This window comes from Ascaphus truei, chromosome 1 (assembly GCF_040206685.1).
Source record: "Ascaphus truei isolate aAscTru1 chromosome 1, aAscTru1.hap1, whole genome shotgun sequence".
In the NCBI taxonomy this organism is placed as follows: domain Eukaryota; kingdom Metazoa; phylum Chordata; class Amphibia; order Anura; family Ascaphidae; genus Ascaphus; species Ascaphus truei.
Genome location: NC_134483.1, coordinates 474,162,673 through 474,184,591, shown reverse-complemented (window position 1 = coordinate 474,184,591; position 21,919 = coordinate 474,162,673). Strand labels below are relative to the sequence as shown.

The 21,919-nt window shown below is 42.7% G+C and overlaps 1 protein-coding gene across 2 annotated transcripts in view; it reads right to left on the bottom strand.

The window, feature by feature from the left end:
- Positions 1 to 18,798, bottom strand: part of BEND4 (BEN domain containing 4) — a 45,905-nt gene extending 27,107 nt beyond the window's left edge. For both annotated transcript variants that reach the window (XM_075567228.1, XM_075567236.1), the window contains exons 1-3: positions 18,230 to 18,798; positions 6,905 to 7,480; positions 1,077 to 1,168 (exon numbers count right to left, since the gene is read on the bottom strand). In XM_075567228.1, coding sequence (XP_075423343.1) covers positions 1,077 to 1,168; positions 6,905 to 7,480; positions 18,230 to 18,626 — 1,065 coding nt within the window. In that variant the 5' untranslated portion in view covers positions 18,627 to 18,798. The remainder of the gene's footprint in view (positions 1 to 1,076; positions 1,169 to 6,904; positions 7,481 to 18,229) is intronic.
- Positions 18,799 to 21,919: the final 3,121 nt, after the last annotated feature.

The window sequence follows — 21,919 nt, the reverse complement described above, 5'->3', positions numbered from 1 at the left end:
CAGCTTTCAACATGCTTCTGATCAGCCTCTTGGCTGCAAACTGGGGAATAATTAGCGCAATAAACAGCACAGGATTTGCTAATGTTAAAGTTTCTGTGGGATTATTTTTATTTGATAAATATGGTTCTTTTTTTTGCAGCAGCAGCTTTAAGGCTGGAAGACTTTGATACGTAAGCCAACAGATAGGCTGTTGTCATAGATAGGCTGTTGTCTAAACAAATCTTCACCAGTCCACACTGAACTCTAGTAAACTACAGGTACATTGTAATACTTACTGTACACTGAAGCTCAGCCCTGCTGCACCGCTCATAATACATCTGAGGTCTATTGGGATCTGTGTTTTGTCATTAAATGTATGCTGAAAGAGGCCATTTGAACTTCTATCATTTTATCAAGACACTTTTCATCAAAGCAATGTGAGATTTGGTTGCTTTGCACAGCTCTAAACTCCTCCACCTCCCATAACACATCTGAGGTCCATGGGGAGTTGTGAAGATAAACTGCTCATACAAATGCCCACCATCCCTCTCCATGAACAAATGACAAATTAACATAGACTTTTGTGAGTAGAATGCAAAAGAGTTAAACACCGTTAGCCTTGAAGAGCAATACTACCTCAAAAAGTGTCAAAAACAGTAATTGCAGGTCTACATAGCCAGAGAAGAACAGGAACCAGAGAAACGTATCAGCAGTAACTGGTTTGGTATTATTCATTCCCACTTTGTATATAAGAATCAGGCTGTACTTCCAAAAGATCATCGATGAGAAGTGGCCCAAATGTTTAATGCGGAATTAGTAACATAGGATAGGGTTGTAAAGCCATAAGCGTAACCCCGTTACACAAGGAGTTGAGAATATAAAGGTTGCAGGGTTTTAAAATGTGGTCTGGATGGACATACGGAAAAAGCTATTTACTTCTATATCCCTTTGCCATACTGCTTCAACCCTCATAATAAGCACTGGATTACTATATCAGACAGTTCTGTTACTACTTAGATCATTGTCTTTTACTACAGGAAGTATAACATGACAGAAACAGATTAAAATGACTAATTGAAGTTACTATTTCACATTACCTCTGTTGGTTGGTCTACAGGCTGTGGTATGAGAAGCTGATTGTGATGTTGAAGTACCGTCTTCAAATAGTCCAACACAGTCTGGCAGGGCACTGCAAGATACAGAAGAATCACATATCCTGCATAACATTTCAAGACACCAAATTATAGCATTATTATGAGAGAGAAAAAAGAATAATTTTTATTCTAGATATGAAATGTAATGACTTTGAAAAAAAAAGTAGTCATCATAACAAAAGTTAAAAGGTAAACGTGCTTATTAGCAGTCTCACAAAATGTGACAAGATGTAGTGTTTAAGCAACAATTACAATCGTAAAAAGCCTGAAAGTAATAAAAAGGTTTGGCATTTCAGTGCTAGAAAAATCATACATTCACAAAACATGTGTACATGTTGGGGAATTAGGGAATAGGTGGAGCTTTGCATCTCATAAGGGAACTATTGCATAGTAAATAAAGTAATGGGTTCATTTCAACACTATAGTAACGTAGTTACTACATGGAAAAAAGGACCAACACGACTACCTACCCATCTTTGCTATAGTAACCCTATAGTAACAATTAAGGTTAGTCAGCTATATTTTGCAACCAACTGCTTATCTTACTATTGCCCCGGAATTGTACTGAGTTCTTACAGTAATGTAGCTATTATTCCATTTGCCACTTAGCCATACAGGCCTTCTTGGCCCTACGAGCTGTTTTATGCTGTTTCGTGATGGTAACGCAAGTTAATGCAAGTTAAAATGAACACAGTATTCACTAAAGCAAATAATGTGACGCTAATCCAATTTTAATCCTGTTGAAACCATGTAATTGTTTTATTACTTGCGTTATTTTAAATGATGAATATGAGCTAATAACAGACTAAATCCGATCTCACCCAGATTCTCTCAGATCGCTGGGCCGGTTATGTCGCCAGTTTTTTGAGCGTTGCTATCACGGTATTCAGAAAGCATAATGCGATAGCAAAATGCCAAAAACTGGCGAGTAGTCGGCGATGTGATGTTCGCCTCTCTCTAAAGGGCTCACCCGGCGATCTGGCCAGCTGCATAGAGAGCTGCACAGAGAGAGCCGCGTCTCCCTGCACATATCTCACCAGCGATCCCAGGGTTTTAACATAAATGTTGATACTAGTGTACGTGAGCAAGGGGTATCCGGAACAGAACTGCATTGATTTCAGGTCCAGGGACCCCCTGCTTCCTGAGATACAGGGTGCTGTGGTTTTATTTATTTAATTGATTTGTTGGCAAGTGGATTTATTTATTTAATTGATTTGTTGGCTAGTGCTTTTATTTATTGAATTGATTTGTTGGTTAGTGGTTTTATTTATTTAATTGGTTGGATAAGTGTTTATTTAATTATATTCTTAGGTTTTGGAATAACATAATTTGAATTATTATGCTGTTTTGGTGATAGAAATGTTTTATTCATGTTACTATTAGGCTTTTTAGTTCTTGCATTGTTGGAGTGTTTAGTTGCTTATGTATTTCTTTTATTATTGTGTATTTTTGGCATTAATGATTTTTATTAGGTTGACCATTGAGTGCTATAGTGGCTTATCATGCCCATATTATATGGATATGACGAACCACTGTGCCAATCAATGGGTAGAGGGTGAGTATAGTGGGGCCGGGGTGGGTGGTTAGGCTTCCCGGGTAGGTAGCGGGGGAGGGTGGGTTAACCCCTTAATTACTATAGCCGTTATTAATCGCTACGGTGATTCATGTACTTTTGCTGGCAACCGAGGACATAGACCTGCAGTATGCTGATGAGGACGCCCTTCATGATGACAGGGGTAAGTAGAAAGTTGTATTTACTTTATTTATGCTGGCTGGCTAATGTTTCATTTTGAATGGGTAAATGAGCTATTATCCATATCTGGATAATAATAATTTGCTCATTACTGTACTGTATGTGTGGGGGGGATTGTTGGGGGTAGAGGAGGTGGGTCGTAGGGTTGTTGTGTGTATTTTTGTTTATTGTGGGTAGAGGGATTGGGTGAAGGGAGTAGTAGCCCCAAGGATGGATGTTTAGGCCTACCGGGTGGTAGCGGGTATTAACCGCTAAGGTAATGAAGGGGTTAACTCCACCTGCAACCCCCCCGCAATGCCTAAACACCCACCAAGGGCCAAATAGCACCTTCACCCACCCCCGCTACCCACACTAAACATGGCACTGATGGTTAACCCATTCATTGCCTTAGCGGTTAGCCGCTAAGGTAATGAAGTTGCCTGTAATACATTTTTATTGCATGGGATTCATGCCGGGGGTCTCCGTTCCTGATATTAATGGGCATCAGCTCCGAAGACTCCCGGCATCAATCCGATGCAGAAAAAAAAAAATTCTAAGTCCTCTCGCCGCCTTCTCAGCAGGTTCTCCCCAGCCTCGCGCCAACGTTTCCTGGCTTGAGGATTTTGGGAGAAACGCGCCATTCTAGAGCCGCGATTAGCCTCGATAAACTAATCGAGGCTACTAGAATTGCACGAGTTTCAAAACCTGACGATAAGTGGCTTATCGCTGGTCACCCGGCGATGTGTTTTGGACGGCAGCAAAAATTGGCGATTCATGTCTTTATCGCCCACTTATCGAGGCTTACTAAATAGTAGTGGGCATTTTGGCCGAAAAGGCCTCGATAAGTGGGTTATCGAGGCTTATTGAACAGGCCCCTATGGATTTTAAAGCCATGCAGTACTTTAGTATTATTGACAAATTTGCAAAGACGTTTAGAATTGTTTTAGTGATCAATGGATGTAGATCTGGTCAAGTGGACAGCTGGTTCCTCGGTATCAGAGGTGTTAGGACATGCAGGGGAGACAAGAAGATATGATCATAGTGCAACACTGTATAAAATAACATGTAACACATACACTTAAACAAACAGACACACACAACACTGAACAACACTAAACAATAGGCTGACTAATATAACGATATTTTAATGATCACAATAAAATAGCAGATGACTGGTGACGAGCAGGTCAGGGATCCAGTGTGTAAAAACTGGAATCCTACTTACAGCAGGTCCCTAGGATATGCGCAGGTGAGGATAGTCTGAGTGTCCGACAACGATGTTGGTGGTCGCGTGCCACGTGCAAGTGCCTGCAGGGGCTGCCTTGGCTGGCTGCCCAAGATGGCGCCGTTTCCTTCTCCTCCTCGTGGCGTCCTTCGTTTGCGCCCGGATGTACGTCACAGCGTTGGGCCATTGAGAAATCATTTATTAGCAGCACTGGTAGAGGAGCAGCCCATTCAAACAGTCCCTGGAGCCGCAGTGTTCAGGAGTTACCGGCAAGTGGCACCTGGTGTCCCGTCCCGCCCGCAGTGTTCAGGAGCTGTTATCGGCAAGTGTTACCTGGTGTCCCGTCCCGCCCGCTGTGACGTACTTCCGGGCGCAAACGAAGGACGCCACGAGGAGGAGAAGGAAACGGCGCCATCTTGGGCAGCCAGCCAAGGCAGCCCCTGCAGGCACTTGCACGTGGCACGCGACCACCAACATCGTTGTCGGACACTCAGACTATCCTCACCTGCGCATATCCTAGGGACCTGCTGTAAGTAGGATTCCAGTTTTTACACACTGGATCCCTGACCTGCTCGTCACCAGTCATCTGCTATTTTATTGTGATCATTAAAATATCGTTATATTAGTCAGCCTATTGTTTAGTGTTGTTCAGTGTTGTGTGTGTCTGTTTGTTTAAGTGTATGTGTTACATGTTATTTTATACAGTGTTGCACTATGATCATATCTTCTTGTCTTCCCTGCATGTCCTAACACCTCTGATACCGAGGAACCAGCTGTCCACTTGACCAGATCTACATCCATTGATCATTCCAATCATCAATTGGACTTTATATCTCCCATTTGGACTTTAAGGCGCCGGTCTGTATTGTTTTCCTTGTTTTCACTAACCGTGTTTGGGTTAGTTTTTCCTGGCAGCCTGTTCACATTGTTCACTTTAATTATTCTCTACCACGTTGTTGTTATTATTCGCACTGTTATTATTTGTATTGCAATTGTACACACTTTTATTTTCATTTATTTTTTAGCGCTAAAACACACCATCCTTTTTTTCAGTCTAGAATTGTTTTAGGGTGACTCAGGGATTCACAAAACTGTTATTAATTCATTAAAAGCAATTATCCCAAAGTCAGAAAAATTCAAATTGCATTCAATATAATCACCTAAAATAGCTATATATAAAAAACACACCTTACAATTGTAGGTCATACCTCTTATAGATGTCAAAGAAGTAGAAATATTACTAACATCTCTACGAAGGCAGAGAGGGAGAATGGTGAATCCTAAATTAGGGAGGTAGACCTAAAGTCCCAGGTTATACGGAATAGGGCCACTACACTGCCTACACAGGCCGCTCCAACTCGCCATCTTTAAATGTCCCACGAGACATCTAAAGATGGTGCGTCGGAGTGGCCTATCTAGGTCCTGCGCGGGACATTTAAGCATCCAGTTGTCGGATTGGACGGTTGGGCGTGGCAGACCTGGCTTGTCAGGTCAGGTGCAGGAGTGGACATCACAGCAAAATGTCCCTGCGGCGCTATGCCGGCAGTGTTTTGGTGGGGGCCAAATGGTGACAGCGAAACGTTTTAGTCAGCAAGTTATATACTCTAAACACACCTTTATACAACATGTGGAGAGATACCCGTGCAGAAACAGAATCACACCTGAGATAGCTGGGAAATATTGTGATTTGGATATGGAAATTGTATTCAAATGATTTAAATTAGCATATACTGTCCCGACAAAGTTTATTCTAACTAAAGACGGGAGCTGGCCGGTATCGCAGCGGGCTAGCTGCGGGTCCTTGCGGGTCAATTCTCCGGTTTAAAACCGGAGTTTCCCGCGCTTTCCCGCGCTTCAATAGATAAGCGCTATGGTGCTTACTATTGAAAGAGCCCGAGGCGCAGGAAAAAATGGCCGAAACCCGGCCAGGTTTCGGCCGGAGACAGCCACGCGGCGCACGCGTTTTTTTTAAAACGCGGTGCTGGCCGTGTTAGAATAAACTTTGTCGCTACTGTATCCCAGGTGTCTTAGGTGTGTGCACAGTCCTCTTCCACATGCTGCATAAAGGTGTGTTTGGGGAGGTATATGTCACGTGGCACTCTAGTAATAGATTCTCTCCTCCCCGCCACTCCAACACCCGTTTCCTCCCCTCCATTTCAGTATTGTTTGGGGACAGTCAAATCTCATACATAGAAATTACAACAACAAAAAACACTAAAGCAAATGAGCATGTGTGCAAACTGACCAACATGTGAAAGTTCATATCAGGAGTGTTTGGAAGAAAAAGCCATTTACTAGCATAGAGCTGAAGAAACTTTCATCAAAGATGAGGTAAAAAAAACTATCACCTTATTCAAGCCACTTCCCTGTGTCATTTAATATCATTTATATGAATAGAGCTGATCTCCTCTCTAACTCTTGGAAGCAGTGTCAAGAGATATTGAATGAGGGTCTGTATATCTTTTATCTAAGGGGGTAATTCTAGGGTGTCTGACGCCGCTGCTGGGCCCCATTGAATTCAAAGGGGATTTTTATCTGAAAAGGCACGATTTGGACAATATAGAATAAACCCCTAAGTACTAGGGTGTCTTCCCAGTGTCGTTAATACATGCTGGTAAGTATGCTTGTATGGCATGGTAATTGTATGTAGGGGTAGAATTTTGTTAATTTGCTACTGTATGTCAATACATCTTACAATGAAACCAGATGAACACTTGAAATAAATTAAGAAGTATTGTACAACTAACAAATTAAACTGGCAAATTACATCATTGCTACAGTCAGCGTGTTAAAGACATTGCAATATTATAATACCTGGAATATTCTCTAATTTTCTTCTTAATTCTTCATTCTCTTGCTGCAGAGAGATCACCTCTTGTTCTAGTTCCTGACACCTTAGGCAATAACCTTCCTCTTCTTCTTCTTCTTCATCATCATCTTCTTCTGGAAGGGTGGAGGAAGATGGGTGACCATGTGATTCAGAGGTTGCTGGGGATGTCCACCCACCCATCGTATGTACTGGAGAGGAAGAAAGAGCCTCCATGTCGGTCAAATGACCATAATCATTTGTGGATGAGGTATTCCGAGCAGGGAAGTTTCCAGCCAACAGGTAGTTTTGAAGTGAATCTGTGAAGACCCTCAAGAAAGCTGAGGTTTGCTGCTTTTTTTGCACGTACTGCATTTCTACATCCGGTTTGTCTGAAGTTTGGCTATGAAAAACTTTACCAAGCTGACACTGATCCGGTCTTCCACTGTAACTGTTACTCTCCTGTTTTACGCAGGAAACCATAGACTGGGAATGCTTGGTGTCCAGAAGTTTTCCTCCACAGTTTAAAAGGCTGAGAACTCTGCTACATTGCTGGGCAAAAGCATCCAGTATCATTCGGCTCTCTAGCAAAAACAAAAAAAGAAGACAGATTAAGTATGAAACAGAAAAAGGAGTGGTCCCCTCATTGGTTCAGTAGCAGATAATCTGATTCTATCAGTCACTCAGTTTGAATAGAAACACATGCTTTAATTACAACATCAAGTACATTGGTTATGTTCTTGCTAAATTTCATAATGGACCATGACCGTTATTTATAGGAAAAAATAATCCAAATGTCCTATACCACTTCTCCAATAAAGTTCATTTTTTATATATTTTTTAACTTCCAAAATATATTCATTACACAGCAAAAATGCAGACGATGTACCATCTTTCCTCTGTACGGAAACACTACTAAAAATAAAAGCTTAGGTTCTATACAAAGCAAACTATTTGCAGAGATATGTTTTGTAGTAAATCTTCCATTCACAGCCATAGTTTTGCGATTATGTACCAAAGCTATTACGGACACGAAATAACAGTCACGGATTAATCTAATCTATCTATATATATATAATGTCCACAGCACACCAGAATTAGAAAAATATAAAAATACCATTTATTTAACACATCATGAGATACAAACATGGACCGTATAGCAAGCACTGCAGCTAAATCTCTATTCTCATTCTACTTATCTTCAAGAGTGCTTTCAACAGATTTTTATATATATATATATATATATATATATATAGACTGTATGCTTTACCAAGGTATTTACATATATACAGTAAGCATTTGTATGTAAATCTGTCTTATATGGCTTAACGTAATTGCTTTCTCTAGCACTGACTTTTCTTTGTATAACCCCCCACTCGGATAATAGAAGGCATACACTTTACATGCACATTACACTTTGTTTTTTTCCCTATACAATGTGGATACTCTTGTGTTTGTCAGAATGTCCAGAATTTCTCAGAACTGGAGCAAAAGCTTCTTTATTGTGTATGCATGCTGTCACTTCAGTGTACATGGTAGAATCCAGACTTCTCAGAAATACATATTTTTTGTGGCTGAACATAGTCAGGATTCCCTATCCTGTTTTATATAACTGACTCATCAATAGTCACTCCTTTAGTCTTTGGACTGCTGCATTGATTTAATTTGGAGTGTCCCTGCCTCATTGAACTAAACTGGTTATTTTGTCTTAGCTCAATATCTAACTTGATGGAATGTCGACCTTAAAATTTATGATTCCGGGGGCGTGGCCAGGACTCTGAGCTGAGCTGACGCAGGTCGGGTCAGCTCCGTATCAAAGAGAGTAAATTGGGCATAAATATCCCTAAAATATACACCCAAAAACAGCAATCACAGAGGGGCAGGGAGAAGACCAACCTCCAGACGAGCAGCCCGTCTTGAGCCCCCCGGCGCCCTGACCGCTGATCGACAAGTAACGAGAGCTACGGCCGAGATCCCCTGAGGCTCCCAAGATGGCCACCGACCACGCGGGGACTGCCTGAAACAAACTTTGCCGCACAACCACCAACCGGCGGGAGAATTCTGACGGGGAAGGACGTCCCTGAGAGGGCAGCGGGGAGCGGACGTTCTCCGGTGCAACCTCAACAGGTGAGCGCAGAGGACGAGCGGGAGGAGGAGAGTTGTGTGCCGAAGTCACGGCTGGCGGCTAGCCAGTAGAACCCGAAGGGAGGCTGGACGCTGTGCTGGGGAAAAGTCTTGAAACGGAGGAGGGGGGGGGGGGCTGCCTGTCGGGAATCACCGTTCTGACACTGCAGAGGGCTCCCGGCTGTCGGCTGCTGGCCGTGGGTTGCTGGGAGGAGTGGAAAGTGGTCATCTTGCCCCCCCATCGGGGTAAACAACCGGCAGCCTGCCAAAAAGAACAGGGCCCAGTACCACCCAGGCCTAAGACAGCAACTGAAGGCCTCTAAAAAGCAGCAGAAAACTGAAGTGTCAGCCCTTGTCCCCAAGAAGGTTCATCCTGACAGTCATCTCGCCCACGCACACATGAACCCAAACAAAGACTCTAAGGTTATGCCTACAGCCCAATATCTATCTCCCACATGGAGATCGACTACCCTCCCCTGTTTCCCTGTGTATGAGAACGAAAGAGAGCAGAAGAGACACTTAGACAAACGAACAAAAGAAAAAATATAACATTCTTATCTTCATCAAGTCTTATCTACCATAGCTTCGAAAGCAGTTAGAACTATCAAAAAGAAAAAGAACCAGAATGAGTTCCGTGAATATTTTAGAAACCAGGGTCGGCCAGCACCACGATAGGTGGAGTTGGAAGCGACCCGCTCTGTAGGAACACCAAGACTCTGAACCAGGGGTGGAGATCGAAAACCTTTCCACAAAGAATGACTTACTTATCTTCTTTAATAAAATCGAATCTCTAATGCAAGCAGCAGTGAAGGATCTTGAAGAGGAGATATCTTCCTTGGGAGAAGGCACTAGCTCTTTGGAATCCAAGGTCGATGCCACAATCACCCGGCAATCTCTGATGGACGCTGAGCTCAAATAAATGAAGTCCCAGCTCCTAGATATCAAGGATAGACAGGAGGTTGTGGAGAATAGAGACCGCCGTAATAACCCTCGGATCCGGGGGATCCCGGAGTCTGTAACGGATATTGAGGGATTCATGGGCAATTGGCTAACATAAGCCCTTCCTGATTCTACAAAGGAGTCGCTTACCCTGGACAGATGCCACAGAGCCTTAAGATCGAGACCTCAACCAGGAGACAGACCACGGGACATGGTGCTGAGATTCCACTATTTCAAAACAAAGGAAGCTTTCAACACGGCGAGGAAAGGCTCCAGTGACCTCAAGTTTCAAAATGTACCCTTACAGGTATATGCAGACCATGCGCCTTCCACACTTGCCAAAAAAAGAGATCTCCGAGAGGTGACGGCGAAGCTAAGAGACCGCAATATCAAGTATAGATGGACAACGGTGATGCCTTCCTCGAATATTTAGGCTTGAGCTCCCCTACTCCCGGACGTGCACTGGGAGGCAAGGACCCTCCGACCCTGGAGCCATCCCGGTCTACGATTCCCACGAGAAAATCCTCCCACTCTAGCTCTCCGGTGAAACAGATATCTGAAGATGGGTCCAAACCCTAAGCTGAGTTTCAGGTTCATGTTCCGGAATGGAGTAAATATTGTAGAATGTTTTCAGGTTCAAATTAATAACAGATTACTAACTGTTCACTAGTGTGGTCTATGCCCTTGGTAGAAGTATTAGTAAGTCTTACCTATGCAATAGGCCCAATGTCTGGAGAAACTCAGAGGAGGGAGCTCGGATAGTCGGACTGTCGGAGTCCTGGCCACTACCCCCAACAATATCCGTGTTATTGTAGACAAAGTTGCCCTTGTTTTTTTCTGTTCCTCCCCCACCCCAGATTTTATTCCCAAGGGAAGGTGAACATTAGGACGGTCTCACAGGATACACATCCATGCACACTCTTTTTTTTGTTCTCGATTTCTCCCCCCCCCCCAATTTTGTTTTTTCCCTCCGCCCTCCCACACACCCCTATCCCTTAAACCAGAATAGCAATAAGGTGATGAGAACAATAGATGATCAGGAAGGCAGTTTAAAAAACAGAATCTGTGTATTATCTAGGCCCCCAAGAGAAGGTCTCCATGGCAGATCTAGAAGCTTCTATAACAACCCTTCAAGCTAAGTTAATACTATGCTAAGCAGAATGTTTTGTGGTTTTGCCACTATGTAGTTCCACTTCTTTCTTATCTCCCTCTCATGTCCCTGCCCCTACCCCATCCCCCCCCCCCACCCAACTTCTTCCCCAAAATGTTTTGTTTCTGCATATCGCGGCAAGAACTGTTGATTCACTACGCGACTCCCCGTGCTCACCACTCAACCCTAAAAATGTATATTATAGTAAGATTTGGTGATTTTTCTTGATGCTATTCCCCCCCTCTATCCCCCTTTTCTATGTACACAACCCCCCCCCCCTAACATCCACCTTTGAATGTTTTATTTCTGTATATTTCTGCTCGAAAACTCAATAAAAATTTTGTGGAAAAAGAATTACGATTTCATTTATGGAGTTAAACATTTTCTTTGTTACAAGCTGATTTTATGTTTTATTTGCAATCCTGAGGGCATATTATGACGTATATGTACTGTACCCCTTTAATATACTTGTACACGGTACTAAAATGGCTGTTTAACATGGCTGTTGGAAATGTCTAACTTTATAATTCAATGTGATGAGTGTAGCTCCTAATAACTGCTGTATTCTTTCCATATGTATGCATGAGTCAAAGACTACAGTAGTTCTCACCAAAAAACGCCTGTCTTAAGTATTCAATGTTTTTTGTTCTTGCTCTATTATAGTTGGACCAGTGTTTTTTAAGCTTTTTTTGGTACCAAAAAAAACCTATAATTATATTGTGAATTTCTGAGGAACCCCAACCCTCTCTGATAACATGTCTGAGATCAGATGCATTGTACGGAACCCCAATCCTCTTTAATAGTGAATCTGAGATCAGATGCATTGTAAGGAACTCCAATGCTCTCTAATAGTGCATCTGAGATCAGATGCATTGCAAGGAACCCCAACCCTCTCTAATAACGCGTCTGAGATCAGCTGCATTATAAGGAACCCCAACGGTCTCTAATTGCGCATCTGAGATCAGATGCATTGTAAGGAACCCCAACCCTCTCTAATAGCGCGTCTGAGATCAGATGCATTGTACGGATCCCCAACTCTCTCTAATAGTGCGTCTGAGATCAGATGCATTGTAAGGAACCTCAACCCTCTCTAATAGCGCGTCTGAGATCAGATTCATTGTAAGGAACCCCAACCCTCTCTAATATCGCGTCTGAGATCAGATTCATTGTAAGGAACCTCAACCCTCTCTAATAGCGCGTCTGAGATCTAATGCATTGTAAGGAACCTCAACCCTCTCTAATAGCGCGTCTGAGATTAGATTCATTGTAAGGAACCCCAACCCTCTCTAATATCGCGTCTGAGATCAGATTCATTGTAAGGAACCTCAACCCTCTCTAATAGCGCGTCTGAGATCAGATGCATTGTAAGGAACCTCAACCCTCTCTAATAGCGCGTCTGAGATCTAATGCATTGTAAGGAGCCCCAACCCTCTCTAACAGCGTGTCTGAGATCAGATGCATTGTAAATTCTTCAGTATTTGGTACAATTTTCAAATGACCTAAAAATTGCAGGGAAATCTTTAGGGATACCTGCAGAACCCAAGGGTTCATAGAAACCCCTGTTAAAAAAACACTGAGTGACTGGGCCTAGATCTTAAAATGTATTAAACTGATCCTTTATTATAAAATGAAAGTTATAAAAGGTTTAAGAAGATGTTACATGGCTACATGCTTTCATGTTATTGACGTTTCAACATATGCTGCTTTACAGACAAATCACTTGTCCAAATTGCAGCATATGCTGAAGTGGACTCATGTTGCCATAAATCAGGACTGCTGTTCAGACGATGACACTTGGGAATTCTATGATAAACACTATTGTAATTGTAGGTCCTGTAAATGGCCGGTACTAACCATGCACGTGCCGCAATGAGAGCATATTTCTCACAAATTGCTCCTTCAGGTACTGATTGTTTCCTTATCATTTCATTTTTATATCCAATGTGATTTCATTAGCGACGTATATTGATAACTTTTTTGATCTGTGGCCTGAGATCCACAGCGACGGGGTGGCGTGGTGGTGGTGGCGGCGCGGACGTGACGTCACGAGGCTGGTTCGCCCTCATTGGCTGAACCGCTAACGTGACCCCGGCCGGGGCGCGACAAAACAAATTCTCTTGTCTCCTTAAAACACTGACGCGCCATCGCGCACGGGGCCGCGCGCGCGCTCTATGGCCTGCCTCAAAGAGGTGCAGCCTGTTGTCGTGCCGCGCGCACGTATGGACGTGGCCTTAGGCTTCCAATGAAATTGAAATCACTCATTTTTATGGCAGCTTAGGCCTCGGGCCGTGCTGAGGCGCGCGCAAGCTTACCAGTGAGCCCCTGCAGCCGCAATGAGAGCGGCTTTAGCAGGAGCTCGCGCACGCTTCCGCACGCGTGCGGAAGCGTGTGTCTTAACAAATTTTTAGTTTCGGCACTCACGGGAGCGCAGGGCCGGTCACGTGAGCGGTTCACCCAATGAGGGCGAACCAGCTCCGTGACGTCACTGTCCCGCGCCCAGACACGCCCACGGACGGTGCGCGCTCTAAGGCCAGGGAAAGCACCCGCTTTCCCTCAGCCTCAGCGCGCCTCTGCACGGCTGCAGTCTCCATGGACTCAGCCTAACTTGGCTTACTTACTTTGGCATCATGACTCATATTTTAGGGAATGTGCAATCTTTGATGCTTTCGTCCTGGCCGACTCACAGACATCATAGGAATTGTTGCAGCATTTCTTTGGTTAATGATAGGACAGTTTTTATATACTGTAGCAGCTCTGCAAAAACTACCCATGTCCACATTGCACATGTAGTACGACTCACAATCACTGCCTTATACCAGTTTGCCTTTCCAAACAGTCACAGGAGGATTTTAACAATAACAGACTCAAGATAATCAAGGAAGAAGCATTTAATAAAGGAATGGTTTAAGGCTAAATAAAATGCGCTGTGGCTTCAACATGTCCAATCTGACAGCAAAGATGTTATTCAACAGATTGGACATTGCCTACTGAACTCATCCATAAATCAATAAAGAAACAACCCATATTCTTACATGTTCTAATTAACCATTAGAATAACAGCTTATTACATATAATGCTGTTTTAATGTTTACATTTTAAAATGCGAGGCATCAACTGCAAATTTCGACCCTGTTTATTTTGTACGAAATGCATTTACTTCTGCAGCCAGAGCTGCCTAGATTTGCCTTGATCTACTTGGTTCTAAACAAAATCAATATACTCTGTATAAAATTGACTGAGAACTCGCGATGCAATGCATGTTCATTTGCTGCGTAAGGTTGCATTTTCCCGCTGCATGTTTCCTTTCTACGCATTTGGATTCTTCGAGCATTTAAAAAAAGAAAAACGGATATATTTTCCAGTACCTTCTGCCCGTCACTCAACACAATCAATAGGGAATTAAGGCGTATTTGGAAATCAAAGTAGAAAAAAAATATTCCCAAGTGGTTCTATTTTGAAAGAGCATTACCATAGCTATGATTAGTTACATGTCAGTTTTGGTGTTCTGTGAAGAGATTGAAAATTGCTTCCTTGGAAATATAGATATGATTTATCTACCACATCCTTTGTATAACAGAAGCAGATAATGGAATTAGTACATTGTAGCTGTACCAGGAGCTCATTTTCATACTGATCTCTAAAATTACCATATTTGCTAAAATGATTTTTTTTTTTATTCATAAAGAGCTGATTAAAAATGATTGTCAGTGCTTTACAACCCAGTGTCAACATGGAACGGAGGCATACATAAAAAATATACTCATTAGAACATTTCCCGTATTGTGTGATCTGAATTCTAAGCGCAGATTTTTTTTTTACCCTTCATTTTATTCATTTTTTATTTCATGTCTTCTTCTTTTTTTTTATCCAACCTCCATGTGGTTTAACGTTATAAAATAGTATTTCAATCTCAATTAACAAAGAATTAAACAGATAAGTTCATAATACTGGTGCTACCGAAAAGCAGACAGGGATTTAAAAAAAAAAAAATCATCTCGATCAGTCAAACACTGAATATTTTCTGAACTATCAGTATAAAAAATAGGTTGCTGCTATTTGTGATGGCAAACAAAAGCAATCATGCCTGCCAAGCACATACTATAGCAGGCAGCATTTCAGCTCTGCTAGACAGAAAGTAATTAGAATGCTTTTAATGTCCAAAAGAATGATGCTGATAGGCCTGCCACAGATGTGTAGATTTATGAATATTTATATGGTGGTTTATAGCTGACACTTTTATCAGTTGAAGAAGATAAAATATCTGCCTGACTCAAAAGCTTGACAGTCGGGTTAATAAAATCTCATTAAAGAGAATGACCTATGCAATTATATAGGATTTATTGTAATTCATTTTTGATTGTGCGCTGCTTAAAGATGCAGTTTCCCATTTCCTGCTGCCACATTAAGGTTGCACATCAAAATCCTCTCGTGTTAACTCTATGCTGTCCATGGAGAAAAAGGAAAGGCAGTTAACACATTGCCACACTCGTTGCACGTTTAAAAATCCTGGTGTTTGGACTAAGTACAAATAATGACAAATAAATACATTACAACACATACACTTCAAAGCATGTGCATGTGCTGAATAGAGATACCATTCATTGGCCTTCATTTAGTTAAGACAATAAAACAGCACATGGATGTTACAGTGCAAAACATTTTTCTAACCCAGTTTGTTTTGGTACAATAAGTATTTCTGTTGGATACTTAAAGTTCTCAATTTGTAAGATATAACCATGCATTTGAGCTTCTTGATTGTATCTTTTAAACCAGGAGAGGTTTTCAAACTCGCCCTCCTTGCCGACGAATAACCATGTGGAGGACTTGCTGAGCATTGTTCACCACTTTTCTATTCATCAATACATTATTAAATACAGAACACATACATATTTACATCCAAGCTAATGGACTAGAGTCTGAAAAGGAACATGTCACAAAACAAAACCCTTCAGGACTGATCAGTTGACTGTGATACAAAGGACCACAGGCTGCAGATGTGAGCTGCCTAAAATAGAGGCTCCCGTGACCACCACCAAAGTGTCTGCCCTGGATGTGTGTACAGCAGGTCTGAATACTACGTTCAGCTTCCTGGGACCTTGGACAAGTTAGTTTAAGCCATGGTTACTAAGCAGTGCTTAGCTGTAAGATACTGTACAGGCCTTTGAAGTGGATGTGATGTGTAAGATGTTTTAGGACCTGGCACCACTTTATCACTCTCTGCTTGCAGCACCAAAAATGAGAATTTAAGCTCTCCAGGGCAGATTCATGGTGCCTGTAAGATTCTTTGTACAAGTGCTGTATTCTTTTCTAGTGCTATACAAGGGGAACAACACAATACAAATCTAAATTCCTGCTTTTAATTGTACAGTACATGCAGATGTGTAGCAAACATGACGGTTATTGGACGTTGTTAATGCCACATTTACTAATGGGCAGAAGATATCACTTATCAAGAATACAGACTTTGTCCTAACAAACGTACTGTTCTTTGCATGTGCATTAACCTGGTTGTACTGTTAACTCGGTCCTTAAAAACTTGAGAGGAAGGCCTTGCAAAGAGCAGATCACTAAGTACTTAGATAGATACCCATAGCTGTCCCTGAAGGATCTTGTCATCAATCCTCATTCCTGTGCAAGAAGAGGATCCGGGTGATATAAATAATGTAACCATTGCTCTTGTGAATCCTGGAATCAAATCCCAGCTCCTTTACTGTTGAAAAGTGAGCAATGCACAATGCATTAAACAGTGAACATACTGTAATGCCATTGAACATAAGCCCCCCTGCTACCTAAGGGCTTGCAATGTTGCATACTGTAGGTTTGCGAACGGTTGCATACCTATCTGGCAGCAAAAGGGTTGATGCAATGTGGTATTCAGCAGTTGTAATACTATCATGTCATATTAACCTGTGAGCCAATGAAACCTAACATTTTCATGTCTATTATCCTATAACTTACATTCTAACACCTCAAGTACCAGGGAATTGACAGAGCAGTTTTAGCAAGTCCTGGTTACCAGTCACTCAGCATCCTGGGGTCTATTGTTCTGTCCCCTCCACCCCCCATGCATAATAGATCTTCCTGTATATTATAATCAAGCGCAGCCTGGGATTGGAAGTGCACACTACCAATCATTCGGAGGTGCATGTTTGAGGGGATTACGGTGTGATCCTTTGGAATGTTTATTCCCAGCGGGTATCAAAACTTTGTGAATGTAGTGTGCCCCGATAAAATAATTTAAAACGTATTTCTTATCTTCCGTGTAACTACATAAGTAGAAGTTGCTATTGATACTTCAGTGAGTCTTCAGACCTTCTTGGATTTTCCCTTATCTGTATTTATAATCTTCGTCACATTCTACAATTCTGCAATGTAACCCTATAATACTGCAGCATGCGCATCCCTTCCTCCACTAAGCATATGCACCCCCCCCCCCCCCCCCACACACACACAGTGTTAACTTCCAAGAACCAGACTTCAAATAGTAAGACTCTGTTGCAGTACTGTACTGTATATGAGACCAGTGATGCTAATATGAATGAGGCAGGATCCCAAGGAATGCGTGAGAAGAAGTCCCACATATTGCAATGAGCAAGAATGACTCCAAATAACTGGAAATGTGTGAGCATACAGTAACTGCCAGTAAGTGAGGCTCACTGCAACCCGGTGACACTGTCTCCCAATAAGCAAGACTCACTGAGAATGAGTGAGGACTCGCAAAGACTGAAAACAAATGGAAATGTCTCCCAAGAAGGGAGACTGACTCCCGACAGATGAAAATGAATTAAAATGACTCCCCATATATCAGACTGACTCCCGACAAATGAAAATGAATTCAAATGACTCCCCATACATCTGACTGACTCCCAACAAATGAAAACGAGTGACGACGACTCCCAATAAGTGACACTGACTCCTAGTCACTGGAAATGAGTGACAATGACCCCAATGAGTGACAATGACTCCCAATAAGTGACACTGACTCCCAGACACTGGAAACGAGTGCTAATGACTCCCAATAAGTGACACTGACTCCCAGTCACTGGAAATGAGAGTGATAATGATTCTCAGTAAGATAAGACTCACTGATGATGAGTGTCAGGGTATGGGAGGTACCTACCTCCACTGAGTTCAATAGTGCCCTGGCTGGCTGGCTGCTGGCTGAACCTGTTGGAGGAGCCCAGATGCCCTGCTGGGGCACCTCCCCTCTGCTGGCACTGGGATGAGGAGGTGGACGTGGCTGCTCTGATGGGCCCGTTGTGATAGGAGCTGTGAGCCTGCTGGTAATGCTGCTGCTCGCTGTTGCTGATGGAGACTGAATGGTGCTGCTGAAAGTGTGCCGGCTGCTGCCCTGCCGGCGCCCCCAGATGTGGGATCTCCACCATGGTGGGTCTCTCGTACCTCTTGCTCATGGGTCTCTTGCTGGGGAAGGTTTTGAGGGCGCTGTAGGGGCTCCTCTGCTTGTAGATTTTAGGGATGCAGGGCCCCTCCTCTGCTGGCTGCATCTCCTCCTCCATCTCTCGGCGCTTTCCCTTCCCCTCGTCTTCTTGTCGCTGTTGCACTGCTGCTGCTGAGCCGTGCAGGGGTGCCCGCGTGATTGACAGCCGACCTCTCCAATGCCTGGAGGGAGAAGGGAGGTAAAAAGAAGAGCAAGTGTTAGGGTAATATTTGCTAATGATGATGGGGGGAAGGGGCGGGTCTTGCAGCTGCTGTCTTGGAGCTGGCTGTGTGTGCTCTGCTGGGTGTTCAGCGCCAGGTGCTCCAAGTCTGAGACATAACCTGAAGGTTACCCAACTCCTGAACTGCCACTCAGAGCTGAAACCACTTAGTGTGTTATGAGGGCTACAGGAAACTACTTCACTGTCTCTGTACCATCAAAAGACTAGTTATGCTAATTTAGCTCACCCATTAAAAACAATACACTATTCTCTCTTTTTTTTTTTAAATATATATATAATGTACTAGAGAGCTGTCGCGTTGTGGTCAAAAAAAGCTACTGGTAAAAGCAAAAAAAAAAAAAAAAAAAAGATCACACATGCAAAATAGCTACAACTTAACATGTCATAACTATGAACCCTTTCTTAGTACTTATATCATGCTGCATGTAAGCCTATATATATATCTATAACTATTGTTTTAGTTATATATTTTGGCCAAAGTATCATACCCTTGCTCACCAAGGTTTCCCCAGATCAGACAAATCCTAACATCTCATTCCATTTTTGTTTTCTTAGTCTGTCCTGTAAGATGAATTCCTCCCACTTCTCTTTCACTTTAATGGAAGAAGACTTACTTATAAACTTAATATACTTTTCCATTAGCAGATCACTTGTGAGTAAGTGTGTGTTGGCTACAACCTTTATGCTAAGATCACCCAGTAGAATAAAAATAATACTTTAAAAAAAATATAATTTACTGGAATTGAGGTGTGACCGAAAGAGCAAAAGTACAAGATCAACACGCATGCAAAATCCCTACAACACAACTTTCTATTGGCCACTGGAACAAGTCCCATGACCCGGCAACCATTTTGTGTCTCCTGGGTAGGGGACCTTCTGCTTTTAATAAGTAGTGGTACTCTGCTTGTGCTAAAAAATAAAAAATAAACATCTAAAACGTCGGAAACATTTGGGCCAAAGTTCTTTGGATTTACAGCCGCAACCCCTTTTATTCTCCAACATCTCCGAATTTTTTCGGGATTTTATCTGAATGCCACGCACTTCACCACGTTCATGCCGCATTCACACCCGCGGTTGATGTGTTTATTGATAATGGTTCGGATTTAATTGGTTGCAATTCTTCGCGTATCCGCCAGATGACAGATATTCATGAATTGTAATGCGCATGCGCTTCAGTAATGTGTCGACTTGCAGGTGTTTAAAAGAATACCACAGTGGTCCATTGTAAATTGGCCTTGGGACTGAAGAAGTTACAATAATGTATCAATTTAGGCTTTTCATATTAAAACTAAACGCGCAGTGTCTGGTGTTCTACAGTATTGTCCTGAGAGTTCCGAGATGAGTGCACAACTGCAGTCCATGTTCCAAAAACCCGACAGAACGTACGCTTATTTAATATGGCCCGCGATTAATGCAACAGATGATAAGATGGCAAACAGTTGTTCAAATTTATCAGTATTTTATCGAAAACTATAACTTTTACAAATTTTCACCAGATGCTCGTGTGTGGAAGCGTGCAATAAGGTAAAAGTTATGTATCGATCCATGTTTTTTTCGTATTGATCCCGATTTTATTGGAGGGTATTGGTGTGTATCACCGGGTTTTTCCCATATCTATGATCATGTAGACTTCAAAAGGTGAAAGGTCATGTTAAAACCAACTAAGAAACGTCAGTCGCAGGCAAGCAATGCGCCAGCGACAGCACCGGCTTCCAATAATGGTCCGACCGTTAGTGAAAACCTGGTGACCGACAACCCTTGCTGTCTGTCCCCGCCCGGATACCTGCAGCCTGAGCCGGATTTCGCGTACAGATTCCAGGAAGCTTGCATGTACCTAAGCGATTTCCAGCCTCATCAGCTGACTACAGGTGTAGTAGTCCCGCTGTCACCTGGCAACTACGTGTATAATCAAGAATACGGAACTGGCAGTGGCTCGGCGCAAGCTGATTGGCAAAGTCTATGGTGAGTAATGTTGCCGTATTTTATTCTGTTTTTGAAATATCAATGCACAGTCAAGCGAATCTCCGAGCAGCTAAAGTAGATACTGAACAATTGGTGGAACGCTAGGCGCATGCGCATTGGAACCTTCTTGAAACGCATATGCGTATCATCACATCAACAGTAGGCGCATGCGCATGTGAACAGGAGACGCCCCCCGAGAAAATTATTGGTGGGACTTACTGTGGGAACTTCTTTAGGGGACTGACTGACCATTATAGTAAAACTTTTACTTTTTTTTCCTCAGAAAAGAAAACTTTGTCATCTCATGCGGAAAACGGCAAATGGAGGGATTTCGATGGATAATATCGCTTTGTGTAACAATGCCTGAACATTGCTGAATCTGATTTAAAAAAAAACACGTACCGGAGTCTACAGTTTAGTGGCCGTTGTTATTGATTAGGATAGAATACCTGAAACAGTATGCTGTTGTTTTCAGACCGTATACAATACTTTTTTTTATATATACTGTATAATAAACCCGAAAAATAAAAAGTATGCATTTATTCTACATGTATTCCAGTACATATGTGTATTCTATACCCGTACAGCATGTATTGTTTTAATACTCTTGTGATGTACTGTACAGTGCTGAGCATGCCTACAGTATACTGTACAGCAGGGGAGCGCAAACTTTTTGTGCTGCGCCCCCCTGTCTCTCTGCCCCCGGCTCTCGCGCCCCCCTGCCTACCTTCATCCGCGTCAGATAACGCTGCGTGGGCGTGTGATGTCAGGTCACATGGTGCTGCGGCGTCTATTGACGCCGCGTTGCCATGGCGACGCAACAGAGACGGCTGAATCCCGGTAAGTAAACAGTTGCAGGGGCCTCACGCGATCGCCCGGCATTTAATTTAAATGCCTGGGGGAAGAGCGCGGGGCCCCTGCAACTGCCCGCGCCCCCCCAGCACAATCTCCTGCCCCCCCTGGGGGTCGCGCCCCCCACTTTGCGCACCGCTGCTGTACAGTATGCCTGAATAGTACTGTACAGTATGTTCTAGAAACACTGTATTTTGTTACAGTATAAAAGGAGACAATGGAACAATTTAAAGCAAATCAACATTTTCTTTTATTGGTGGAGTAAGTACAAAAACATTTATTTACAAATACAATTTAAAAACATTTTAAGTGTACAG